The sequence below is a fragment of the Gopherus evgoodei genome, chromosome 17, assembly GCF_007399415.2.
Source record: "Gopherus evgoodei ecotype Sinaloan lineage chromosome 17, rGopEvg1_v1.p, whole genome shotgun sequence".
NCBI classification, from domain to species: Eukaryota; Metazoa; Chordata; order Testudines; family Testudinidae; genus Gopherus; species Gopherus evgoodei.
Window position 1 is genome coordinate 410,863 of NC_044338.1, and position 22,762 is coordinate 433,624.

The 22,762-nt window shown below is 45.5% G+C and overlaps 2 protein-coding genes across 4 annotated transcripts in view; both read right to left on the reverse strand.

The window, feature by feature from the left end:
- Positions 1–16,130, reverse strand: part of INPP5K (inositol polyphosphate-5-phosphatase K) — a 37,694-nt gene extending 21,564 nt beyond the window's left edge. The window contains 6 exon segments of the mRNA XM_030536380.1: positions 2,392–2,567; positions 2,956–3,072; positions 5,044–5,152; positions 6,083–6,190; positions 15,265–15,339; positions 16,046–16,130. Of these exon segments, the coding sequence (XP_030392240.1) occupies positions 2,392–2,567; positions 2,956–3,072; positions 5,044–5,152; positions 6,083–6,190; positions 15,265–15,320 (566 nt within the window). The 5' untranslated portion in view covers positions 15,321–15,339; positions 16,046–16,130.
- A 1,521-nt stretch (positions 16,131–17,651) lies between these two features.
- The window catches only part of PITPNA (phosphatidylinositol transfer protein alpha), a 39,311-nt gene continuing 34,200 nt past the window's right edge, over positions 17,652–22,762 (reverse strand). Inside the window, exons 11-13 of one of the 3 annotated variants that reach the window (XR_003996903.1) lie at positions 22,426–22,495; positions 20,432–20,570; positions 17,652–18,048 (exon numbers count right to left, since the gene is read on the reverse strand). Coding sequence is in view for 1 of the 3 variants with exons in the window: in XM_030536393.1 (XP_030392253.1) it covers positions 22,448–22,495 (48 nt within the window). In the remaining 2 variants the exon portion in view is untranslated. Of the gene's footprint in view, positions 20,571–22,425; positions 22,496–22,762 lie in introns of all 3 variants that reach the window. The other 2 variants (XR_003996902.1, XM_030536393.1) reach the window with 2 other exon arrangements.

The following is a 22,762-nucleotide window of genomic DNA, read 5'->3' on the forward strand; positions in this document are numbered from 1 at the left end:
TTTCTCATGTGGCCAAGCCCCAGGCCAATGGCACTGGAACTGTGCAGTGTGGGGCCATAGACCTCGCCTCTCCACCCTGGCCAGACCAGTGTGGAGCGCAGCTGGGGAGCCCAGGCTGCTGTGGAGAGCCGCGGCAGCCCCTCCACCTGCCCAGGCAGCCCCAGGCCGAGTCCCCGTCCCCAGATCCGCCCCAGGCAGGCAGAGGGTCCACAACTCCACACCAGCAGCTCTGCCCAACCCAGTTTCAGCCGGGAGGGCTCAGGGCTCGAAGCTGCAGCCCGGCCATGGTAAGACCCACATGTGAAAAGCTGTGAGGAGCCGCAGACCCTCCATCTGTCCAGGAGGGGCAGGGCGGTGGCAAGAAACCCAGGGGCAGAAACACGGGCCAGGGGTTGCTCTTAGCCCGCTACACCTCAGGCTGGCGGAGGGTCAGCTGCAGTTCCCATCTTCCTGCCCAGCTCTTATCATGGCTGGGCTGTAGCTCCGAGGCCTGCCTCCCCCAGGCAGAGCTCCAGACAGGTGCCTGCCTTTGCCTCCCCCACCCCACTCACTTTTGGGAGGGCTCCGGTACCCTTGCCCCAGGCTGAGGCTAGTGGAGGCAGGCCTGCAGCTAGGGGACCCTTGGCGGCTGGATCCAGTGCTCGGGCTGTGCTGCCTGCTCACTCAGCACTCCAGGGTGGGAATGGGGTGCACTCAGCTGCCTGCCCGCCCACTCGCTGGGCACTTCAAAGATGGGGGGGGGGGGCATTCTGGGCTGCGGCAGGGGAAGGGCAGTGGGCCCCGGGCAGAAGGGGCGGGCCAGCCGGGGGCTAGCCTACCCAAGCCCGTCGGTTACTCACCACCTATGCCAATACTCCCGTTTCATCAACATTTTGTGCTAGAGTGCAAGTTCAACAACATTGAGGCAGAGTAACTTCCAAATGTCCGGCATATATGACAATAAGCTACATCAATCTGTTGATCCCAGAACACCTTCAGGCACTGTTAAGGTTTTGCACTCTAGCGCAAGTTTGATGAACCTGGAGTACATATTGCTTTTTTTAATTTGTTGAAGATGAGAAACGAAATCCTTATGGAGTAGATTGACAATGCTGAACACAATACAAAAGAAGCACAGAAATGAGCCTTTTCCTTTCCTTTCTGAGTTCCATATTTAAGGTTTTGCCCTGCTAGGGAGTGTCCTAATGCTTTGCTGAATGACAGCTAATTTCTTAGGTATTTTTTAATATAGGGTTGGGGCACTTCAGTGGGTCAGTCCCCAGAGTCAGGGAGAAGGAGAGATATCAAATGACTGAAATGTGAAATACTTCTATTTTGGTGCACTGCACTACAAATAATAACTTTTTGGGGGTTTTTTTATTACACAGTATTTTCCTATATGCAGTGTTGTTGTAGTCATTTGGTCCCAGGATATTAGAAAGACAAGGTGGCTGAGGTTACTGGACTAACGTCTGTTGGTGAGAGACAAGCTTTTGAGCGTATACAGAGCTCTTCTTCAGGTCTGGGAAATGTACTCAGGGCTTGACTACACCGCAAGTTGTCGACAAAACGGGTACTCCTGGAGGTGGATTAACAGAAGCACACTCGCACTTCAAAGTGTTCCTGCGGGAGCATTCCCCGACAGTCCTTTGAAGTTTCCAGTGTAGCCATGCTCTTAAACATAATGTGAAAGACTGTTTAGCATAAGCACTTAACATATTTCAAGGAACTACTCAGGTTGAAGTGGCCAGTTAACACCATTCCATTCATGATGAGGGGGATCCCCCCCTTTAACGAACTCCTACTTTTATTCTTTAAATCATTTAAAGTAATTCCCGTAAAATAAAAAAAAAAAAAAACCAGACTAGTGGCCTGAAACAGATAGTGGAATATTTAGGTTAGAAATCTGAGAGACAGTATAACACCCAGGGCAATTAAGTAATTAATAACTTGCCAAGAACTGGTGGATGGGGGCTCCATCAGTAGATGTTCTAACAAATCCATTTAGGTAGACAAAATTGCAAAAATGCAAGCAAAATGAAAAAAAACAAACACTCTACTCACAGAGAAAAAGGAGAATCTCAGCATATATGGGTTTTATCTTCTAAAGGCCTCCAACCAACAGACAACTATATTACTCAGACTAGCTAACTAAATACTACTTTGAGATTAGCAGAAAGTATAATCCTGCACTACAGGCCTCAGATCTCCAGGCGTCTTTTCCAGCTCTTTCGGTTTGAATTCAAGGAAACATCCACTGAAGAGACATTTAAAGTAAAAGTGTGACACGTGGAAGAAGTCCTCAGACAAATCCCTACTTAAGAGAATGTTGTGGAATGAACCTATGACAGACAATTATCTCAGAAATGGGTAAGAAATAAAACTGTTCTAGAACTTGAGTGTAACACTCACTCATGGTCTAGAATATTTGGCACATTCTCATCTTCAAACTGCTGCATTTCCAGAATTTTCTCGAAGTCATCCAGTCGTTGCTCAGCATTCTCAATGTGAGCAGGCAAATGGCAATTCATGAAGCAGATCATATGACCATAGAGGGACATGCGAATGGTGACGCCTCCTTTGTTCCCCTGAAGTGGAAAAATAACAGCGCTCTTTGAAGTTATGGTCAACAGCTGCAAATTTATCCATTGCTACAACATTTGTAATTTCAAACAGTGCTATTAAGGAATAAATATTTGGGTTTTGTTTTAAATTTACAAAAGCAATATTCAATAGCCATCATTCAGAAATCTCTCAGCCAATAAACTGGTGAAATTCTGTGGCCTGTGTTATGCAGGTCATACTACGTGATCATAACTATCCCTTCTGGTCTTGGGGTGGGGGAGGGGGAAAGTGGGAAGAATCTACACAAGTCTCTAGTACATTTATTGCCAAAAAACCCAAAAAGCTCCCTAAGAAATCCACATCATGTAGTCATGCAGTAATTCATGCCATCAGCTCTCAGATATCCTTTACCCAATATCCATAAAGGCCTGTGCGCGTGTAGTGAGTGTGAATGTCCCGTATGAAGGGGATATGAGCATGCTTCACAAAGACCAGCAGTAGGAGTCCCTGCATTCGAACGGATGAGAGCTGCAAAAGACGAGAAAAAAGGTCACAGTCAGGTTATGTGGTATCCCACGTACTCCATAAATACTGGAGTCTGCTCCCTGGGCCTTTAGTTGGAGAATGCCACACCCAAGGTTGCATATTTCCTACAGCAAGTCTGACCTACAGTTTATGGTAAAGCACATACTGAAGAGCTTCTGAAAGTGCCATTGACTGGAAATTCCAAGGTAATCTCAAACTAAAAAGGGAGTTCTTTTGATGAATTAAATATTAAACTGATCAGTACAGTATTCCTTATTACTTAAACTGAAAGTAAATACAATGCTGTCCCTAAAATTTTATTTTCAAATGTATTGTAGAAGTTTGTGCTGAAAATGCCTAATTGTATTGTAGAATGTATCAGAGGGAAACTGGATGTTTAGACAACTGAGGGTTGGAGATTTTGGCACCTATGAAGGTGTGAACATTTAACTAGATATTTCTGCTGAAATAATCAGAAATAGTATTCATGTAACCCTTTAAAGGTTGGTTGCTCAGGCTTTCTAAAAGGGGACCCATAAGTGCGTCTTAAGATGGACACCAAAAATTGACACACCCAGTATCACTAGTCACTTTTGAAATCTCCAATCCAAAAAGAGATTCAAACAGACAACTCTAAAGGACAAAATCTATTTCTTGAGCTGGTATTTTTCGTGAGTCCACCTCGAGTGTTTCATATTACTAAAGTCTGTGAATATCTAATCCCTGCATCCTGACCAACCAATGTTTCCACTTTCCACACCATTTCCAAGTGTGAAACTGGAGCTATGTCTATTAGAAGTGCTGTCATACTACAGAAAGGCAACACTTGCAAAGATTTCCTAAAGCTGGGTCTACACGGCCACTTTCAGCAATAAAACCTTAGTCATTCAGGAGTGTGAAAAAACACACTCCTGAGCAACAAAAGTTTTAGCACTGAAAAGCACCAGTAGCGCTTTACCGCCAGGAGCCGCACTCCCGTCAATAAAGCTACCACCCCTCATTTGGGGCGGGGTTTGTTTTTTTTAAAATCACCGGGAGAGCTCTCCCCTGGCGATAAAGTGTGTCTACTCTGCCCACGTCACAGAGCTGCTGCAGCATTGCTGTGGTGGCCTTGCTGTAACATGGGCAGTGCAGACATACGCTAAGTGTGGACACAGCTTTCACCAGCAAAGCTGCGCTTAAAACTATTCCCTCAAGCAAAACAAGCTATACTAGCAAAAGAAGTTTTGCTGAAATAACTGCCCCTGCACTAGGTTCTTCTACCAGCACAGCTATATTGGTCAGGGATCAGACCCCTTCAGACCTGACTAATACAGCTATACTTGCAGAAGCCTCTAGTACAGGCATAGCCTGATCTCAGAATACTGAAAACTGTCATATTTTTCATACAATTAAAGACCAAATATTAATCTTTTTCTGCCTCACTAGCCTACAGCTACTATCTGTAACAATACTCATGCTTAGAAGGAACAAATCATGTCATTTCACTCAAAATCTGAGGCCACACACGGCTGGAGTTTTTAAGTCAAGAATAAGTTTTGCCAACTGCCCCTGCATCCCAGCGTTGCTGGATGGTTACAAATGCTATTTTAAAAGCTCAACCTCTAACCAACGGGTGTGTAATGCTAGGCATCTGCAGAACTGACTATGAGCAGTGCAAATACCCTTCCTCTTGCAAGGAAGGTTTAGTTTACTGAATGTTACTAAAAGCTAAGATGCCCAGGAGGCAAATAAGACACTGTTTCTACTTTAAGATATGTTGAGATTCAATTTACTTCAGAAAGTGCCTGTGTCAACAAGCCAGCAGGTTACAAGTCTAATGGAAAGATTTGCATATAGAGATAACTATCAGCATCTGTACAAAAATACTCAGTACCAGTTGCCAAGGTGTTCCCTACTACCCACAGTAATCAGAGTTTGGAGAGAAAAATAATGAATGGAGGGTGCTAAACATTTATAGAATTGAGAAGTTACCTTGATATAACCCAAAGGAGAGAATACAGTCATGAAGAAAATGCTCCACGGATCATCAAATGCCAAGTCAGAAAGGAAATTTATGATCTTGGAGTTCACCTCCTGTAAACTGAATACAACAGGGTTACTCATATATCCTGGGCTCAATCTAATCCATACTTTTGGAAGAGTCCTCATAAGTTTTAGGAGCACAAACAGGTAAGACTAATACCATGACATCTTAATAGACTTTCCTAAAAGCAGTTATAATGTTTCTTATTCTTATCCATGCATGATACAATAGGCAGTGTAATCTATCGGTGGTGCTAACTTTCCAAACAGGAAAGCTACAGGGTCTTAACCAGAGCCCTGACTTATGCTCAATGTCAAAATTCATGACAAATGCAGGGTGACAGAAGGTGAAGTGATAAACTATACCATTACAAGGTGTTGCTGCAATTTAGCTGAAGGAAAGAGAAGGGGGTGAGTTGACTACAGGGTGATCTGACAGATCAGAACCCCACTGGCACTGCCATGGGGTGACTGATGCAAGGACAGAAACATCTTGACTGACACAGTAGGCAAGGAAGATTCTGCTCAAACACTTGGCTCCCCTTGATTTCTTTAAAAACTCTGCCCTGTAAAGTGTTGTCAACAACTGCCAGTGAGGTAAGAATTTTTAAAATTTGTAGATGTTTGAGCAAGGGGAGTCAACAACTGCCAGTGAGGTAAGAATTTTAAAATTTGTAGATGTTTGAGCAAGTGAGCTTGTATCAAGGCACATAAGACTTATAGCTCTGCAACATAAAAAGATGTAAGATGCGAGCTGGGGGAACAAGCAGACAGTTCATCACAATATACTCCTAATTTCTATTCACAGTCACTAGCCCACAGCCTTTAGACTTCTGCATTTAGTGATATTATGATCCAGCACTTCACCTTTCACAACCATCACCGTAATTATGGCTGTTCAAAAGAATTGGAGAGTTATTGAAAAAATAAAAATTTTGGGAGTAAACGTGCAGAGAACTGACCATAGTGTCCTTTATCACATACCTACCCAATAACATACATATCCATACTTGGTCCCTGTGAACTGAGCTGAAGTAAGCTAGTGACATCAGGAGGAGGAGAAGCTGTGCCCACATTCCAGGTTACCAAGTGTAGTCTACATATAAAAAAAGAAAAAAAAAGACAAAATTGAAGTCTAAACAGGTGAGCATTTTTCCACTGCAAACCTCCCATGTGTGGGGGAAAAAAAACCCAAGATTTACAAATAATGACAAACTGAAAAGTATCATAAAAGCTATTTACTAGCTACACAAAAATTTAACAACTCGCCAATCAGAAAATGAAACCTGAACTCTTGACACTTGTCTTTCAGCTTTTTCCCCCAAATCAGGAAAGCCTCATCTAGAGTGCGAGAGACTTCCTCATGAATCTCATCATCTGAGCTGATGTCCTCCACACAAGCCATGAGTTGTGCCACTCGTTGTCGGAGCTGTAAGCGACCACTGGACTCTGTACTGCTGAAACTTGCAGAACGGCTGCGGAAGGGGTGCAGGCTTTCTAAATCAAACAGGGAGAGGGATGATGAATCCTGAAGTGCATCTTCATTATTCAGGATGCCATCTGGGCAAAAGAGCAGCACACCTATTCTCCAAAGTGCCAGCCACATTACCCTTCAAATCCTGAGTGTAGGAAAATCCTCAGTGGCACACTCACAGGGTTCTTCAGCTCAAGTTTTAACTCATGTGAAATTCAGCATTATTCCCAGCAAAAACGTATAGGTGCATTCTTTCAGTAAAGCTGAAAGAAATACAGCATTAAGATCAGTCACACTCCACTGTTTCTGACAAAATCTGATGAGTCCTGCCCCACCTCACATATTAACTCACATTTCTTCCTAACAGATTTAACTCTGTTAAGAGCTTGAGGTTTAAGAGAATTTATTGCTGATGTGATTTGAATCACATGTTTCTTTTGGCAGTTAGAAGAAATGCAATCTCCAACTTCCAGGCGTGTGCACTACTCAATTCTATCTGAGTACAGCATAAAAAGCCACAAAGATCCTAGAGCTTCTGAAGAGGGATTCCAAAAGCACAGACCTGCCACCTAACTTTTCAAACAGTATCTAATACTGTACACTGTTTTCTAAGAAAGGATTTTCCAATATTATTATATTGCAGGTGGTCTTTAAAACACTAAGCAGCTAATTTCCACCTACCCTCAGGTTCTTATACAGCATCCATTACAAAAGTATCTGAATAACTTACAATCTTTAATGTAATTGTCCTCACGACATCTCTGTGATACAAGGCAGTACAGTAGAACCTCAGAGTTATGAACACCTCAGGAATGAAGGTTGTTCATAACTCTGAACAAAATGTTATGGTTGTTCTCAAGGTTCCTTCCCCACTCTGAACTTTAGGGTACAGATGTGGGGACCTGCATGGACACTTCTAAGCTTAATTACTAGCTTAGATCTGGTACACTGCCACCATCCAGAATTCCAGTGTCTGGTGCACTCTCTGTCCCCCCAAAACTTTCCCTTCCCTGGGTTGCCTTGAGGGACTTCACCAATTCCCTGGTGAGTCCAGATCCAATCCCCTTGGATCTTAAAACAAGGAAAAATCAATCGGGTTCTTAAAAAGGAGGTAGATGGGAGGAAGGTCACTGGGTGCTGGGACACGGGCGCAGAAGTGACGCTGTCCCGACCCGAGGTAGTGGCCTCAGATCGGATGGTGCCTGACACCTACCTGACCCTGATGGGCGTGGGCGGGACCCCATTCAAGGTGCCCATGGCAAGGGTACACCTGAAATGGGGGGCCAAGGAGGGCCCCAAGGATGTGGGGGTACACCGATATTTGCCCACTGAAGTGTTAATGGGAGGGGACCTCGAGGACTGGCCTAGTAACACCCAGAGTGCCCTGGTCGTGACTCGTAGTCAGAGTCGGCAAAGGGCACTGCACCCCGACAACGGGGAAGGTACTCGACCCAAGGTGCATGACCCTAACCCAGGGAGCGGGGAACGCCCAGGGGCACGGTGCAGAGAGGCTGCGGTCTCAGACCCAGCCAGCAAGAGAGCCGGTCCCCATCCCTGTCCCAGCTGCTGAGTTCCAGGCCGAGTTGCAGAAAGATCCCTCCTTGCGGAAGCACCGGGACCGGGCTGACCTTAGTGCGGTACAGACCATGAGGAGAGGTTGCAAGGAGAGGTTCCTGTGGGAGAAAGGGTTCCTGTACCGAGAAGGGGCTCCCCCAGCGGAAGCAGAGTCATGGGGGATCAGGAGGCAGCTGGTGGTTCCCCAGAAGTTTCGTCACAAGCTGCTGTACCTGGCCCATGACATCCCTCTCGCAGGGCACCAGGGAATCCGACGCACCAGGCAGAGGCTGCTACAGAACTTTTACTGGCCTGGGGTCTTTACCCATGTCCGACAGTACTGTCAATCCTGTGACCCCTGCCAGAGGGTGGGGAAGGCTGGGACAAGGGGAAAGCGGCTTTGAGGCCTTTACCCATCATAGAAGAACCTTTCCAGAAGATGGCCATGGACATAGTGGGACCCCTCAGCAAGATGACCTGGTCAGGGAAGAAATACATCCTGGTGGTGGTGGATTTTGCCACTCGCTACCCCGAGGCGGTGGCCTTGTCCTCTATCGAAGCCGACACAGTGGCAGATGCGCTGCTGACAATTTTCAGCCGGGTGGGGTTCCCCAAGGAGGTCTTAACGGATCAGGGGTCCAACTTCATGTCGGCCCTGCTCCGGTCCTTATGGCAGAAATGTGGGGTCCAGCACAACTGGGCCTCAGCGTATCACCCCCAGTCCAACGGGCTGGTAGAAAGGTTCAACGGAACGCTGAAGATGATGCTAAAAACATTTATGAACCAGCACCCGCAGGATTGGGACAAGTACTTACCTCACCTGCTGTTCGCATACAGGGAGGGCCCCAGGAATCTACCGGGTTTTCACCTTTCGAACTGTTGTATGGAAGGCGGGTAAGGGGGCCCCTAGACCTGATGAGGGACGAATGGGAGGGGAAGGCCGCTCCCGAGGGAGAGTCAGTGGTGGAGTATGTCCTGACCTTCTGGGAAAGACTGGCCGAGCTCATGGGCCTGGCCAGGGAGAATCTGGCCCGAGCCCAGAGGAGGCAGAAGGTCTGGTATGACCGCACGGCACGGGCCCGTGCCTTCGCCACCGGAGATCAGGTGATGGTTCTCATCCCCGTGAGGAGAAACAAACTCCAGGCCGCCTGGGAAGGGCCCTTCAAGGTTATCAAGCAACTGAATGAGGTAAACTATGTGGTGGAGCTGTCAAACCGGGCACATCACCGTCGGGTGTACCATGTGAACATGATGAAACCATACTATGACAGGGGGAATGTGGTGTTGGCCGTGTGTGGACATTGGGAGGGGCAGGGAGATGACCCCTTAGTAGATCTATTCCCTGGGACCAAAGCGGGTTCCCCCCTGGAGGCGATTCCCCTCTCTGATCAGCTGACCCCGGGCCAGCATGCTGAGATCAGGGGGTGCTGCATCTATACCGACAGCTGTTTTCCAACCAGCCTGGACGCACTAATTTGACTGTCCAGGTGGAGACTGGGTCACATCCCCCTATAAGATGCTCCCCTTTTCGGGTCACTGGTAAAACTGCCCAGGATCTTGAAAGAGAGGTCAGGGACATGCTGGCTTTGGGGGTGATCCAGCCGTCTTCCAGCCCTTGGGCCTCGCCAGTGGTGCTGGTTCCCAAGAAGGATGGGTCAATCCGGTTCTGTGTGGACTATCGAAAGCTCAATGCCATCACCATATCTGATGCCTACCCTATGCCCAGGCCTGACGAGCTCCTAGACAAGCTGGGAGGTGCTCGGTACCTCACCACTATGGATCTTACCAAAGGCTACTGGCAAGTGCCGCTGGACGCAGATGCCAGGCTGAAATCGGCCTTTATCACCCCTCTAGGGCTCTACGAGTTTCTGACCCTGCCCTTCGGCCTCAAGGGACACCGGCCACCTTCCAGCGCCTGGTGGATCAGCTACTGAGGGGATGGAGAGTTTTGCCGTGGCATATATTGACGACATCTGCGTCTTCAGCCAGACCTGGGAGGACCACATGTCCCAGGTTAAACAAGTCCTGGACCGACTCCGAAAGGCTGGGTTAACAGTAAAGGCTGAGAAGTGCAAGGTGGGGATGGCTGAAGTATCTTACCTGGGCCATCGGGTGGGGAGCGGCTGCCTGAAGCTGGAACCAGCCAAGGTGGAGGTAATCAGAGACTGGCCTGCCCCCCAAACCAAAAAGCAGGTCCAGGCCTTTATTGGGATGGCGGGGTACTATCGAAGGTTCGTGCCCCACTTTAGTGCCATAGCCGGCCCCATCACTGAACTGTGCAAAAAGGGGAAGCCAGACAAGGTGATCCGGACTAAGCAGTGCCAGGAGGCTTTCCGGGCGCTGAAGGAGGCTCTGGTTAGTGGCCCAGTTCTGGCAAACCCAGATTTTGACAAACCCTTTATGGTGTTCACTGATGCCTCAGACACGGGACTGGGGGCTGTGTTATTGCAGGAGGATGAAAAGGGGGAGAGACATCCATTGTGTACCTGAGTAAGAAGCTGCTACCCCTGGAACAAAGCTACGCGGCCATCGAGAAGGAATGCCTGGCCATGGTGTGGGCCCTTAAGAAGCTAGAGCCATATCTCTTTGGGCGACACTTCACCGTGTACACCGACCACTCTCCCCTGATCTGGCTGCACCAGATGAAAGGAGCCAACGCCAAGCTCCTGAGGTGGAGCCTGCTCCTGCAGGACTATGACATGGACGTGGTCCATGTGAAGGGAAGTGCCAACCTGACAGCGGATGCGTTGTCCCGGAGAGGGGACCCTGAACTTCCCCAGGTCACTGGGCAGAGTGACCCTGCTCAGTTCAGTCTCGAAGGGGGAGAGATGTGATGCAGTAGGTACTGTCTGTGTGGGGAGTGGGAGAGCAGGGGAGGACTTTAGGGGATGGACGATGCCAGAGCCTGTAACCTGAGCTAGGTAAGGGAGGGGAAAGGTCAACACCTTTACCCGGGAAGGGACAAAGGAAGGGAGTGGCAGGAGGGAAGCAGTTTGAGTTTGGGCTTGGGGCTGGATGGGCGGAATTCAGGGTAACCTAGCTAGGATCCAAGCACCCTGAAAGCCCAGAAGGACTCGGTGGAGGGGTCCTGACTGTGCCTGCAAGCCCTGCTGTAACCTGTGTTCCTGTTGTCCAATAAACCTTCTGTTTTACTGGCTGGCCGAGAGACACTGTGGGTCCCAGGAAGAAGGGTGCAGGGCCGGACTCCCCCACACTCCGTGACAGTACGATAAGATCTTCACCTGACTGATATCACAAGTAAGTTCTCTTGCAAAATAAAGAAGCTACTCAAGGTACTCTGTTGATCCAAGCACCAAGTGACGTGTCAGAACACTGTTCAAGCCAGGAGAACCCTATTTCAGACATTTGGATCATTGGGCAGGGTATTCCCCAGAAACGAGCCCTTCCCAAGCATGCTTTCTGCATAATGCTGATTTACAATAAGTTCCGGAAGACTGGAAGAAAGCTAATGTTGTGCCAATATTTAAAAAGGGTAAATAGGAGGATCTCAGAAATATAGGGCTGTCAACTTGACATCAATCCCAGGCAAAAAAACCTGAATGGATGAGATGAGACTTGGTTAATAAAGAATTAAAGAAGGGTAAATATAATTAATGTCAATCAACATGGTTTATGGAAAATAAGTCTCGGCAAACTACTTGATGATGTTTTTTGATGAGACAGAAGTTTGGTTTACAAAGGTAATAAAGTTGCTGTAATATATTTAGACTTCTGTAATGTATTTACTTGGGACTGAACAACATCTTGATTAATAAACTAGAATGATACAAAAAACCAACATGGCACACATTAAATTGATTAAAAACTAGATAACTGACAGATCTTAGAACGTAATTATGAAAGGAGAATCATCAAGCAGCTGATGTATTTCTAGTGGAGTCTTGCAGGGACTGGTCCTTGGCTCTAGTTAACATCTTTATTAATGACTTGGAAAAACGCAAAATAATTTCTGATAATGGCTGCAGATGACATGAAGTGGTTACAATGAAGAGAACAGGTCACTGATATAGAGTGATCTGCATCACTTGGCAAACTACATGAAGGCACACAATGTACATTTTAATATTGCCAAATGTAAGGTTATATATCTAGAATGAAGAATGTAGGCCATACTTGCAGGAAAGGGGCTCTCTATCCTGAGAAGCAGTGACTGCGAAAAAGACTTGAGGGGTCATAGTGGACAATCAGCTAAACATGAGCTTTCAGGGCAACACCGTAGCAAAAGGCTAATACAATTGTTGGATGTATAAACAGGGGACTATTGAGAAGAGTAGGGAGGTCTGTATTTGACACTGGTTCTGATGTTCACAAGGATGAAGAAAAATTGAAGAGGGTCCAGAGAAGAGCCACAAGCATCATTAAAGGTTTGGAAAACATGCCTTATAGCAACAAATTCAAGGAGTTATATCTTAGTTTGCCAAAGAGAAGGAGAAGGAGTGCCTTGATCACAGTCTATCAGTACCTACATTGGGAACAGAAATTTGATAATAGAGGGCTCTTCAATCTTGCAAATAAAGGTATAACAAGACTCAATACCTGGAAGATGAAGACAAATTCAGACTAGAAATAAGATGCAAATTTTTAACAGTGAGGGTATTTAATCATTGGAACAACTTACCAAGGGCAATGGTGGATTCTCCATCACTGTTAAGTTTTAAATCAAGATTGGATTCTTTTTCTAAAAGATCTGCTCTAATTCAAACACAGCTGTTAGATTTGAAACAGGAATTAATACAGGGAAGTTCTCTGGCCAGGGTTATGCAGGTGGTCAGACTAGACTAGTGGTTTTTAACCTGGGATCCACAGACTATGTCCAAGATTTTCAAAGGGATCCACATCACCATTCGAAACTTAAGGATCTGCAAATGAAAAAAGCTTGAAAATCACTGGAGTAGATGATCACAATGGTCCTTTCTAGCCTTAAAAACAAAAAAACCTCTATAAATCTATATGAACTTTCAAGACTGAACAATGCTGTTTTTTAAGAGAGCACCCAGTCCTATAAGCTCTTGTTAACTACCTGACAGCAGAGAAACTGAGTTAGAAATATTTACTGCTATAGTGCCTTCCTCATAGCTCTAGACAAATAGAGCACTCTGGCAAAACTTTTCCACAATCTATGATGCCTTATCTTCATTCGATCTATTTCTAGTAACTAGAATTTCCTTTATTTCCCCTTAATATGTCTACAGAAATCAATTGTGAGGGTGTTTTAAAAAACAATTATTTAACATATATTAATAGGAGATTTACTCTAAGATCACATAAGCAGCCATTGCTGCCCTAGATTTTCTCCTGAAAAGACTGGCAAATGGAAATCCTACACATCCTCAAAATGCCTCAGTTGCTTGGTTCAGAGGGAAGAGGACATATCTGGGAAACTTTACAAAGGGCTTAATATCTTAGTCAAATCCCAGTTTAAGTTTTACACCCATTTTCTGTATTTCTTTATTACCGACAATTACCCATAGTGGTTTGTAAACAGAAGCTTTCTCCATTCACTGTCAAGTCCACAGTCCAGTGCTTGTAACATCACAATTCATCCCCTCAGAAGCCATTATGTTAAAAGCACTGGCCTGTGGCAAAAATAAAGTCAGACTCATTTAACTCCTTCCCTTTGTATTTGCCAGTGAAGGGAAGAATTTTGGTTTCTGGTATGTTGTTCTGAATCTAAACAAATACAGCAGATTTCACTCTCTACATTAAAAACTAAGAAGTGGGCCTTTTTTAATTAGAAAAAAAACCTGTTAAATAGTCAAACAACATTCAGTTCTCCTGTCTGAAATTACTCAAGTTCCAAAAGTTCAAAAAGTAGAAAATGAGCTTTTCTTCTTTACTCCATGTGACTATGCAAAGTTGGTAATTAGTATAACTCCTTGCTAATGAGCTGGGACAGTCATCACATGCTTCAGTAATTACAACCCATTATATAAACTTTCAAGGGCTTTTATTTAAAAAAAAAAAAAGATCTAATCATGGATTTCAGCAGGTCATGAGATCTTCTAATCTCTTCTTTAAGAAGAGGAATAGCAGACCCATATATTACTACAGCTGTAAGGTTAATTCTCATTGCTGACACAAACCACTAAGCTCCATTAGTAATATCCACTAAATTGCAGCTGCTGCATAAAATTGAGCAGTTTTCTGCAGTGAAGCAGCAACTAGTATGAATGAGGGAGGTGTTCAGAACACAAACATATACCAGCCCCTGAACCCTGGAAGAGCTGGCTCAACAAAGTGCATGAAGACAGATGAAGATAATGGGTGAAAGAATGAAGATGACCCCGTCACAGATATACAGTTTTTAAACAGTCTGTTGGAGGATCCCCATTAGGATGTCAGACCCCCAAGTGGTCTCACTCTTCCTTCAAGGTAGGCCACACAGACTCACCACGTCCTAGACTGAGCTACTGGGTTCCAGCATTCCTGCTTTATACTATGAGCTCTGCTCAGCAAATCTAACCAAGACAGACTCCTGGTAGAGACTTGTATACTCTTCTGAGACTAATGCAACCCAGCCAGTATTTGCAGTTACAACCAGAACAGAACATAGCATTCAAAGTCCTTAGGTTAATACAAAGACATAAAAGTTGTGGCTTGAGCAGAGTGGACTGTGTTATAATTCACCAGTCAAGCTGTAGTGAACTCCATTTTCAGGCCCTGGTTCTCTCTGACTTCCCTCCTCAAGGTATGCCTAAACTTAAACCACAGCAGCTGGGCCTCCGTAGCGCTTCAATATAGACACTACCGATGCCAACCGGAGAGGTTTCCAGTGGCGCAGATCCATCTCCCAAGAGGTGGTAGCTAAGTCAACTGGAGAATTCTCCCATTAAATCAAGAGCTGTGTATACTGGGGGTTAGGTCGGTTTGATTGCACTGCTCATGGGGATGTGGATTTTTCACACCCCTGAGCAATGTAGTTATCCCAACTTAATTTTGTACTGGCAACTCCAGCTTAGTCTACCCAGAGAGCAAACAATTCTCTTCCACTTCCCCCCAGAAAGCAATACAAAGTAGGGGGAAACTCAGAGACACATAGACTTCACAAACACATTACAAAAAAATTCCCACTTCATCAAAACCCCCAAGTTTTGATGGACCTCAATCCAAAACTCACTTACCTGAGATTCTTCATGATCTCTAAATCAATTGGCTGGGCCAGGCCCCTGGGTTCCATCCTTGCCCTCCTCAAAGACCTGCTGGGAAAGTAGGAGCTCTTGTCAGCAGGCTGAGTGCCAGGAATCGAAAGCCCAGTGGGATCCCAGGGAGCCCGCTCACAAAAAAAAAAAAAAGGGAGTTTGGTCCCCTTCCTTCCACATACATATATCAGAGGTGTGTCCCTGGGCCCCCACTCCCCTCCATCAGTAAACCAGACAGGAGCCCCGAAGGTACTGCATCCCCCTGAAAACCCAAATATTTACTTACTTACATGGGGGTGTCCCTGAGTTCCTCCCCCAAGGTATATATGCACCCAGGGGGACAGTTATCCCCAAGCCACCTGCATGCAGGGGAGATGGGGGGGGGTCATCCCCAATCTACACATAAGTACATGGGAGAGGGAGTGAGGGTCATTCCCAGGCCGCCGCCCCCACACCGCACCCCTAGATGGTCGGACAGGGATGTTCCCTAGCCTCTCCACACCACACGGACCCCCCGACCGAGGTGGGGGGGTCAGGAGCCCGCTCCCCCCGCGCACACCCTCCCAGGGGGGTGGTCCCGACTCCGTCGGCCCTTCTCGAGAGGCGGGGCGAGGTTCCGGGGGGAGGGCGCACCAAGGCCGGGCCTATCCGGGCGCCTGGTTCCCCGGGCAGCGGGACTCAGCGGAGCGGAGCGGAGCGCAGCGCGGGCCGCAGCCCCCCAGACCGGCGCTTTCAGGCCAGCTCGGACTCTAACCCGCCGCACCTGCGGGCGGAGCTCCCCCTCGGTCTCCTCAGGCCGGCGGCGCCCGCGGCAAAGCCTCCCGGCCCGCGATGGGTCCCGCTCGCCCTCGCCGCCCACAGCCCACGTGACGAGGGGAAGGCCGCTGCCCGCCAATGGGAAGATCGGGGCGGGCTTCCCTGCGGGCTGGAGGAGCGGGAGCGCAGATCACGTGACACAAACAGGGGCCAACGTGGGCAGAGGGTGACGAGATAGTAAAAATTCAGGACAGGGGGGTAATAGGCGCCTATAGAAGAAATATCCCCAAATATCAGGACTGTCCCTATAGAATCGGGACATCTGGTCACCCTACATGAGCATGACAGAAAGGATTGCAAGCTAGGGTGACCAGCTGTCCTAATTTTATAGGGACAGTCCCAATAGTTGGGGCTTTTTCTGATATAGGCACCTATTACCACCCACCCTGATTTTTCACACTTGCTCTTTGGTCCCTATTGCAAGCCACTCCACTCCCACTATGGCCAGCAGGTATTGGCACAAGAGCCAGGGGCTCATGCTTGCCCTCTTCCTCTGCCACAACTCGCACACAGCCCCATCCACAGAGGAGTGGGGGCTAGATGGACCACTAGTCTCTGTGGGTCCAGATAGCCCCCCCAGTCCAATCCACACTGGGGGAATGGAACAAACTACACATGACAGAGGACAGAAGTGTGGAAGACCACTGTGGTATTTTTTTCTGCCTTATAAAACTCTGCTTGTTAGTCTGCCTGAAAAACACCCTGCTGTCAGCACAGCACAGTGCAGAGCCACAGATAGACTAAGAGAGGAAGGGCTTTAGTCCCCACCCCCACCAGAGCCTCCACCCCAACTGGGAATCATGGCTTGACAGCAATGATATTTCACCATTTAAAATAGACAGAGGGCTTGCTCTGCCCTTTTTCCAGAATTTTTTCCCCTTGAGTAAGTAATCTTTAAACCGCAACCAGACACCCCACACAAACCTGTCTCTTCTCCCCTCCCATTTTCCAAGACCCAGCTCTAGTCTAAGGATAGAGCTGCCATACCTGCAGGGGTAGGGCTAGAACACTCAGAACATTCACAGAAAGAAGAGTGGCTCAGGCCCAACCCACAGCAAGAAAACAGACCTGTGAAAAATAACATAAATAATGCCCAAGTGACATATGGTCACTCTAGAACTGACAGAACCCCTACTTTAATCTAATTTTTATGCTGCCCTTACTCCCTCTCAAATACCCACTACACCAAGATTAATATTAAAGACCAGCAAGTTGTTCACATAATGGTCTTAAGTGACCATTTAATATTTTTACCTATGTCTTCTCTCTCCACTTGTTTGCTGCATTACAGCTAATATTAGATTGTAAATACAGGTAACATGGTCAGATTTTTATTTTACATCAGTTTTACAACAGAGTAATTCCACTGACTTCAGTAGAGTTACTCCTGATTTACATTAGTGAGAGATCAGAATCAGGCCTTGTTTGTTCTGTAAGGAATCCGGAAACTGTAGGTCCTCTGTACATAATTCTATAATCATTAGATTTTACATAATAGCACATGTATGTGGAATATTAGATCCACATAATAAGGTATAAAATAGACAACGGACTCCAAAAAGCTCTGTCTAAGATTTTATTCAATTTGTTTCCAATATGTCTGTATTGGAAGATCAGGAGACAAAAAGGCACAAACTCACATTAAAGAAACAATATAATCTAATTAATTCTACAAAGTGTATGTTGTAAAAGGAATAGCACTATGAAACCAATCAAAACTTGTCAGGGAGTCCCAGCAGGGGCTGTAGGAGGACAAACCCAGAAAGGTGCAAGTGTGCTGGGAGTACAGAGTGTCACTGTGGCCTCCATCAGGTAAACGCCAGCTAAAACATCCCAGCCCATGGGCCTCTCCACCAGGGCACTTGCTTCCGATCAGAACTGCAGTGTTTAAAATCCAACCAGGGGCCCCCGGTTTGGATCTGAAGAGAATGTGACAGCACAAGGATCCCCCTAGAACAAACAAACATCCAATCATTAACCCCTTCCGGGAGCCAGCAGGTTTTGGGTTCTTGCCAAAGCCAATGCCAGAGAGATACAGCACACTAGTACAATCAGTGAAGGTTGTTCCATTTCGCTGTGCTGTCACTAGCGCGAACCAAGGACCACGACGCCCCTGAGAGAGCTTCTCCAGGAGCTCTCTATCCCAACTGTGAGGAAAACTTTCACTCTGGATAAACGGAATTGTTTTTTTAAATCATGTATTTAGCTTGCAGTTTCCTGCGTTTTTTTCCTGGTAATTACTGCTAATCAGGAAAGTTTTGTGTTTAAATTACGAGCTTACACCCTCACACAATCGTTCTCTGATCCTGTCTTTATAAATGTCACAATCTGTTTCCATGGAGATGAAATGTCAGCTAGAAAACCTCTTGAATGTATATATAAAAAAAAAGTATCTAAGAATAATCATGTATATATTCTCAAGTTTTCCCCAAGTGTAAGAATCCCTCCTTAAACTCTGCTACTGACAAGATGTTAACAAGTCAATGTGTTAATTCTCAATTAAAATATTCTAGTTTGAGGGAACTCTAGAAAGGGGCGTACACTCCTGGACTCTGCTTCTGAAACCCCTAGAGAAACAGTGCCACAAAAACAATTTTCCTGGTCCCAAATAGTCTTGAAGATTAAGGTTTAATATCTTAGACTATTATTTAATGAGCTGGTTTTACTTCTACTTCGTGAGTATGCTACAATCCACACCCCAAAAACCTTCCGAGGTCACTGAGAAGGATCAGCCAGAGTCCCCAGTACGATTCAGAGCTTATTGCACTTAGACATCTGTAAGGCAAAAGAACAGACTTACCCACACAAAAAAAAAAGGGGGGGGAGAGGGGGAATAAATTGCCTCTTGACTGAAGACCAGCCTTTTCCTTTAGAGCAAGCCCTGTGCATCTTTCTCCTGCATCGAAAACAATTCATCCCCGCACTTTGATTCAGCATGCCACGGGACGGATTCAGGATCTATTGTCTGATGAAGGTTTGTAAGAGGCTGAGTACAAGTCAGGCATACTGCATGAAGCCAGCATTTAAAAAAAAAAAAAAAAAAAAGTGGGGAGGTGGAGGTGGAAGTGGTAACATCACAGCTGCCTTTGGCATTTACATTTCACTTTACTTCAACCCAATACAGATAAAGGGAATGAAGTTTGATTACATAGCTGCTGGCAGAAGCAAGCCAAACACTGGCCTCTACCGATCAGCCAGGAAAGCCCTTGTTTCTCCTAGTCATGTTTCCTCATGTATTTAATAAAGTAATGTTTGTTTGATTCTGTCCAGCTTAATTGTCTAAAACTGAGATACCACCATAAGGACACAGACTAAGAATGAGTTCTGGAGCTGTTTTCTGCCACTCAGCAACATCCTTTGCAACCCTTGGAAATTGCAATTATCTTGTGCAGAGATTGCTTGGCCTTACATCTTGCCTTTTCGCAGCACAGAAAGGCAAACTAAGTTCTAGCAATTTCATAACGGGTATATGCAGAAAAGTATTATTGCTGAACAGCAGCATAAATCCAGACATCTGAGCATGATTGGATATGGAGATTATTTATGTTCATCAGCATCACAAAATTCTGCTTGTCCTGGGACACTCATTTTCTTTTCATGGGTGAACAAAATAGCATTAGTTTTACAAATTATGAGCAATCATAATAAAGGGCAGTCCAGTAGATTGTGAGATTCATCAGCTAAGTTATCACAACAATTTTAAAAGGCTGATTTATACACACACAGCTATAGAACACCAACATAGTTCCAAGGGCCAAAGGAAAGACACCTATCTAGACAAAAGATGCATTCAGGTCTCAGCATTCACACATAAAGGATACCTGCTGTTCAGTCCTTTTAAATTGTGTGTGTTTACACATACCAAGTAATGCTCTTGCAGTGGCCATGTATGGTGGTCTCTTAACAGCAGACTTGACCTTAGCAATACAGGTGCATGATGGAGCCTGTATGCCAGTAATATTGTGACCTTGGGAGCAAAGTCAGAGCCAAGAATTCTGTGGAATAGTTTTGCACTCTAAAATAAATACTGACAATTCCCTCTCCATAAATGGACACTCAAAGAATGGTGAAGGGCTGGGACAGGACAAAGGCAGCAGTTTATCCCAGTTTTGAAAACAAACAAAATAAATCTAAATCACCACATCACAAGACTAATTCAGCTAAAACTTGGAAAATCAAACAGGGCCACATGGAAATTGGTCTGAACACAATGAAAAAAGGAGGGAGGAGTCATAATACAGCAATCTATAAGTCACACGGTCTCCAAGGAGCTGCCTCCTTCACATATGTGCTAACATTGGAGCGCTTAGTACCAGACTGTCTATTTGCTCACAATATTAAAAGGGCATCTAGAATTAGCTATGGGAGATTTTAAATCGCCTGCCGATTGGATATAGAAAGGCTTGATCCAGAGATGGTCCATTGGTCAACAGGGTGGAGCCTCTGGGCCTTCCTGCTGAATGTCTTGCAAACTAGAAGAAAGAGACAACAGGAGAACATTTTAAAACCATGTCTGAAATTAAATGTGCCAGTAAAGGTGCAGTGTTGACAGCCCTGAAAGAAAAGTCCTTCATTTAGTCACAGCCTGAATCCAGCACAAGCAGTGGCAGGACAGGCTACTCCATTCTGTCCCATCAACAAGCCTCGGATGCAACCTAGCACAGAGTTCAATCCAGAGTCTATCTGCAGAGACTGCCAAAGAGGACAATTTATAATACATTTATCTAGCACCTTTCATCCCAGAAGACCTATGGGACAAGGCTACCAACTCATTTCCAGATGGAAGGAAAAGCTGAGTATGGGGTTAGGTAATGGACAGGAACTGAATTTAACTAGCAACTCAATCAGGGGCTAGTGGAAGGGAAGAGGGAGATGAAAGTTTAAGCTGAACCAGAAGCCCAGAGACTGAGCCTGCAGCTCCCAGATCAGCCAACACGTAGTATGGCAAGGGAATAGGAGAACATTCAGGCAGACACAGCAGAAAAGGGAACTCAGGGCCACCAGGGCCCAGTGCCACATCCCACCATGGGTAACCCTTCGAAACATAGCCAGAATAAGGGAGCCACACTGCACCAGAAATTCTCCGATGTTAGTGCCTTTAAATTTCTGATCGTTCTACAGAATGGGAACCTTTCCTTCCTTCCCCTCACTAACTCTCACCTTAGAAAAGTGTACAACCCAAAACTTTTTTATTAAAGTAAACAAAGAAAGATTATGGAATTAATATGATGCCGGAGAACATTCTTCTTCAGTTTGCTTTTACATTCTTATCCCTTTCCTGAATCTGGGTCTGTCTTGTGTATTTGATTGTTTGCTCAAGGCACAGACCATTTTTCTACTCCACATGTGTATGGTACCCAGAACAATGTTGAGCAAAGGGCGGTAGAAGATTTTCAGGAGAAGTGTATCAAGAGGTAGTGTAGGAGGTTAGGTTCATTATGTTAAGGAAGGAAGGGGGAGGGCTCATACGAAAAAGAATGGCAGCGTTATGATTTTAGCTGGCTTGAATTTTTAAAATTTAAATTAAGATGATTTGTAGCTATGAGTTGGACATTTAGCTTCCCACCATTTTCCCACTAATATTACTATAGTCATGGATAAAAACCATCGCTTCCTATCCCACAGCCACTCAAATTTGCTTTATGTCAGCAGTTCAGAAGTATAAAAAAAATTGTCCTCATCACCTGTACATTTCCTAGAGCACTGGCACAAAGTTTGGCCAACAAGGACAAATTGAAGTATGCAAATGCTTGTGTCTCGAAGGATCAAAGCACTACAGTCAGCGTGTCCACAGTGATGCACACAGACAAGACAAAAACAGAAGCTTCAAGAAACATCTACATCTTCCTTCTCTGTCCTGTGACTATGGATGCTGCCCCAGGCCTTTGTCCATTGATGAACATTGTTCCTGGGCACAATCCAGGCCAATACACCCTCAAATGTCCAAAAGGGCAGGGCTGCTGGACTCAAGCTCATTTATTAATTATTTGGGACTCTTGAAAAGGCTTGTAACAGGGCATGCAAAGTGATGGGTACATTACACAGAAATGAGGCACCAGTGTAACTTTGTGTTTGCTGTTCTAATATGATGCTTTCCTTAACACTTTCCTTGTGCTCAAACAGTTTAAAATAATTCTGAAACAAGACAGTAAACTCAGCTGCATAGTGAAAAGTGTATTAATTATCGGGCAAAGTGAGCAGCTCTATAGATTTCTGACTTGCACAATTTCTGTACTGACTCCTTGCTGACCTGAATTGATTTGATTTTTGCTCTCAATGGCATTGAATGTCACAACAAAATGTGTGACAGATACTCTGGGTACATACAGTGCACAAGGAGGAAGCCACATTAGTCATCTGCAGCTGTCATTCCTTTCACGGGGTCTTTTTCTCTCATCTGAAAGAAAATAAGCATCTTTAGCTATTTGTTCCAACATATGCTGGTAATCAGCTTCACTGTCAGCTCCCACATCAAAAACGGGTGCGAGAGTGAGAGTTTCTCGGCCTCCCTGAAAACTGTCCTAATTTAAAGCAGTTTGTAAACACAAGTTGTGCAGGTCCTGAAACCATTTCTAGCAAAGCTACAGCCCCTTTTAGGGCTCTATTATTCAAAGGCCAAAAGGCACATGGTACCACAATCAAGTAAATTTTGAAGGGTGAAAAA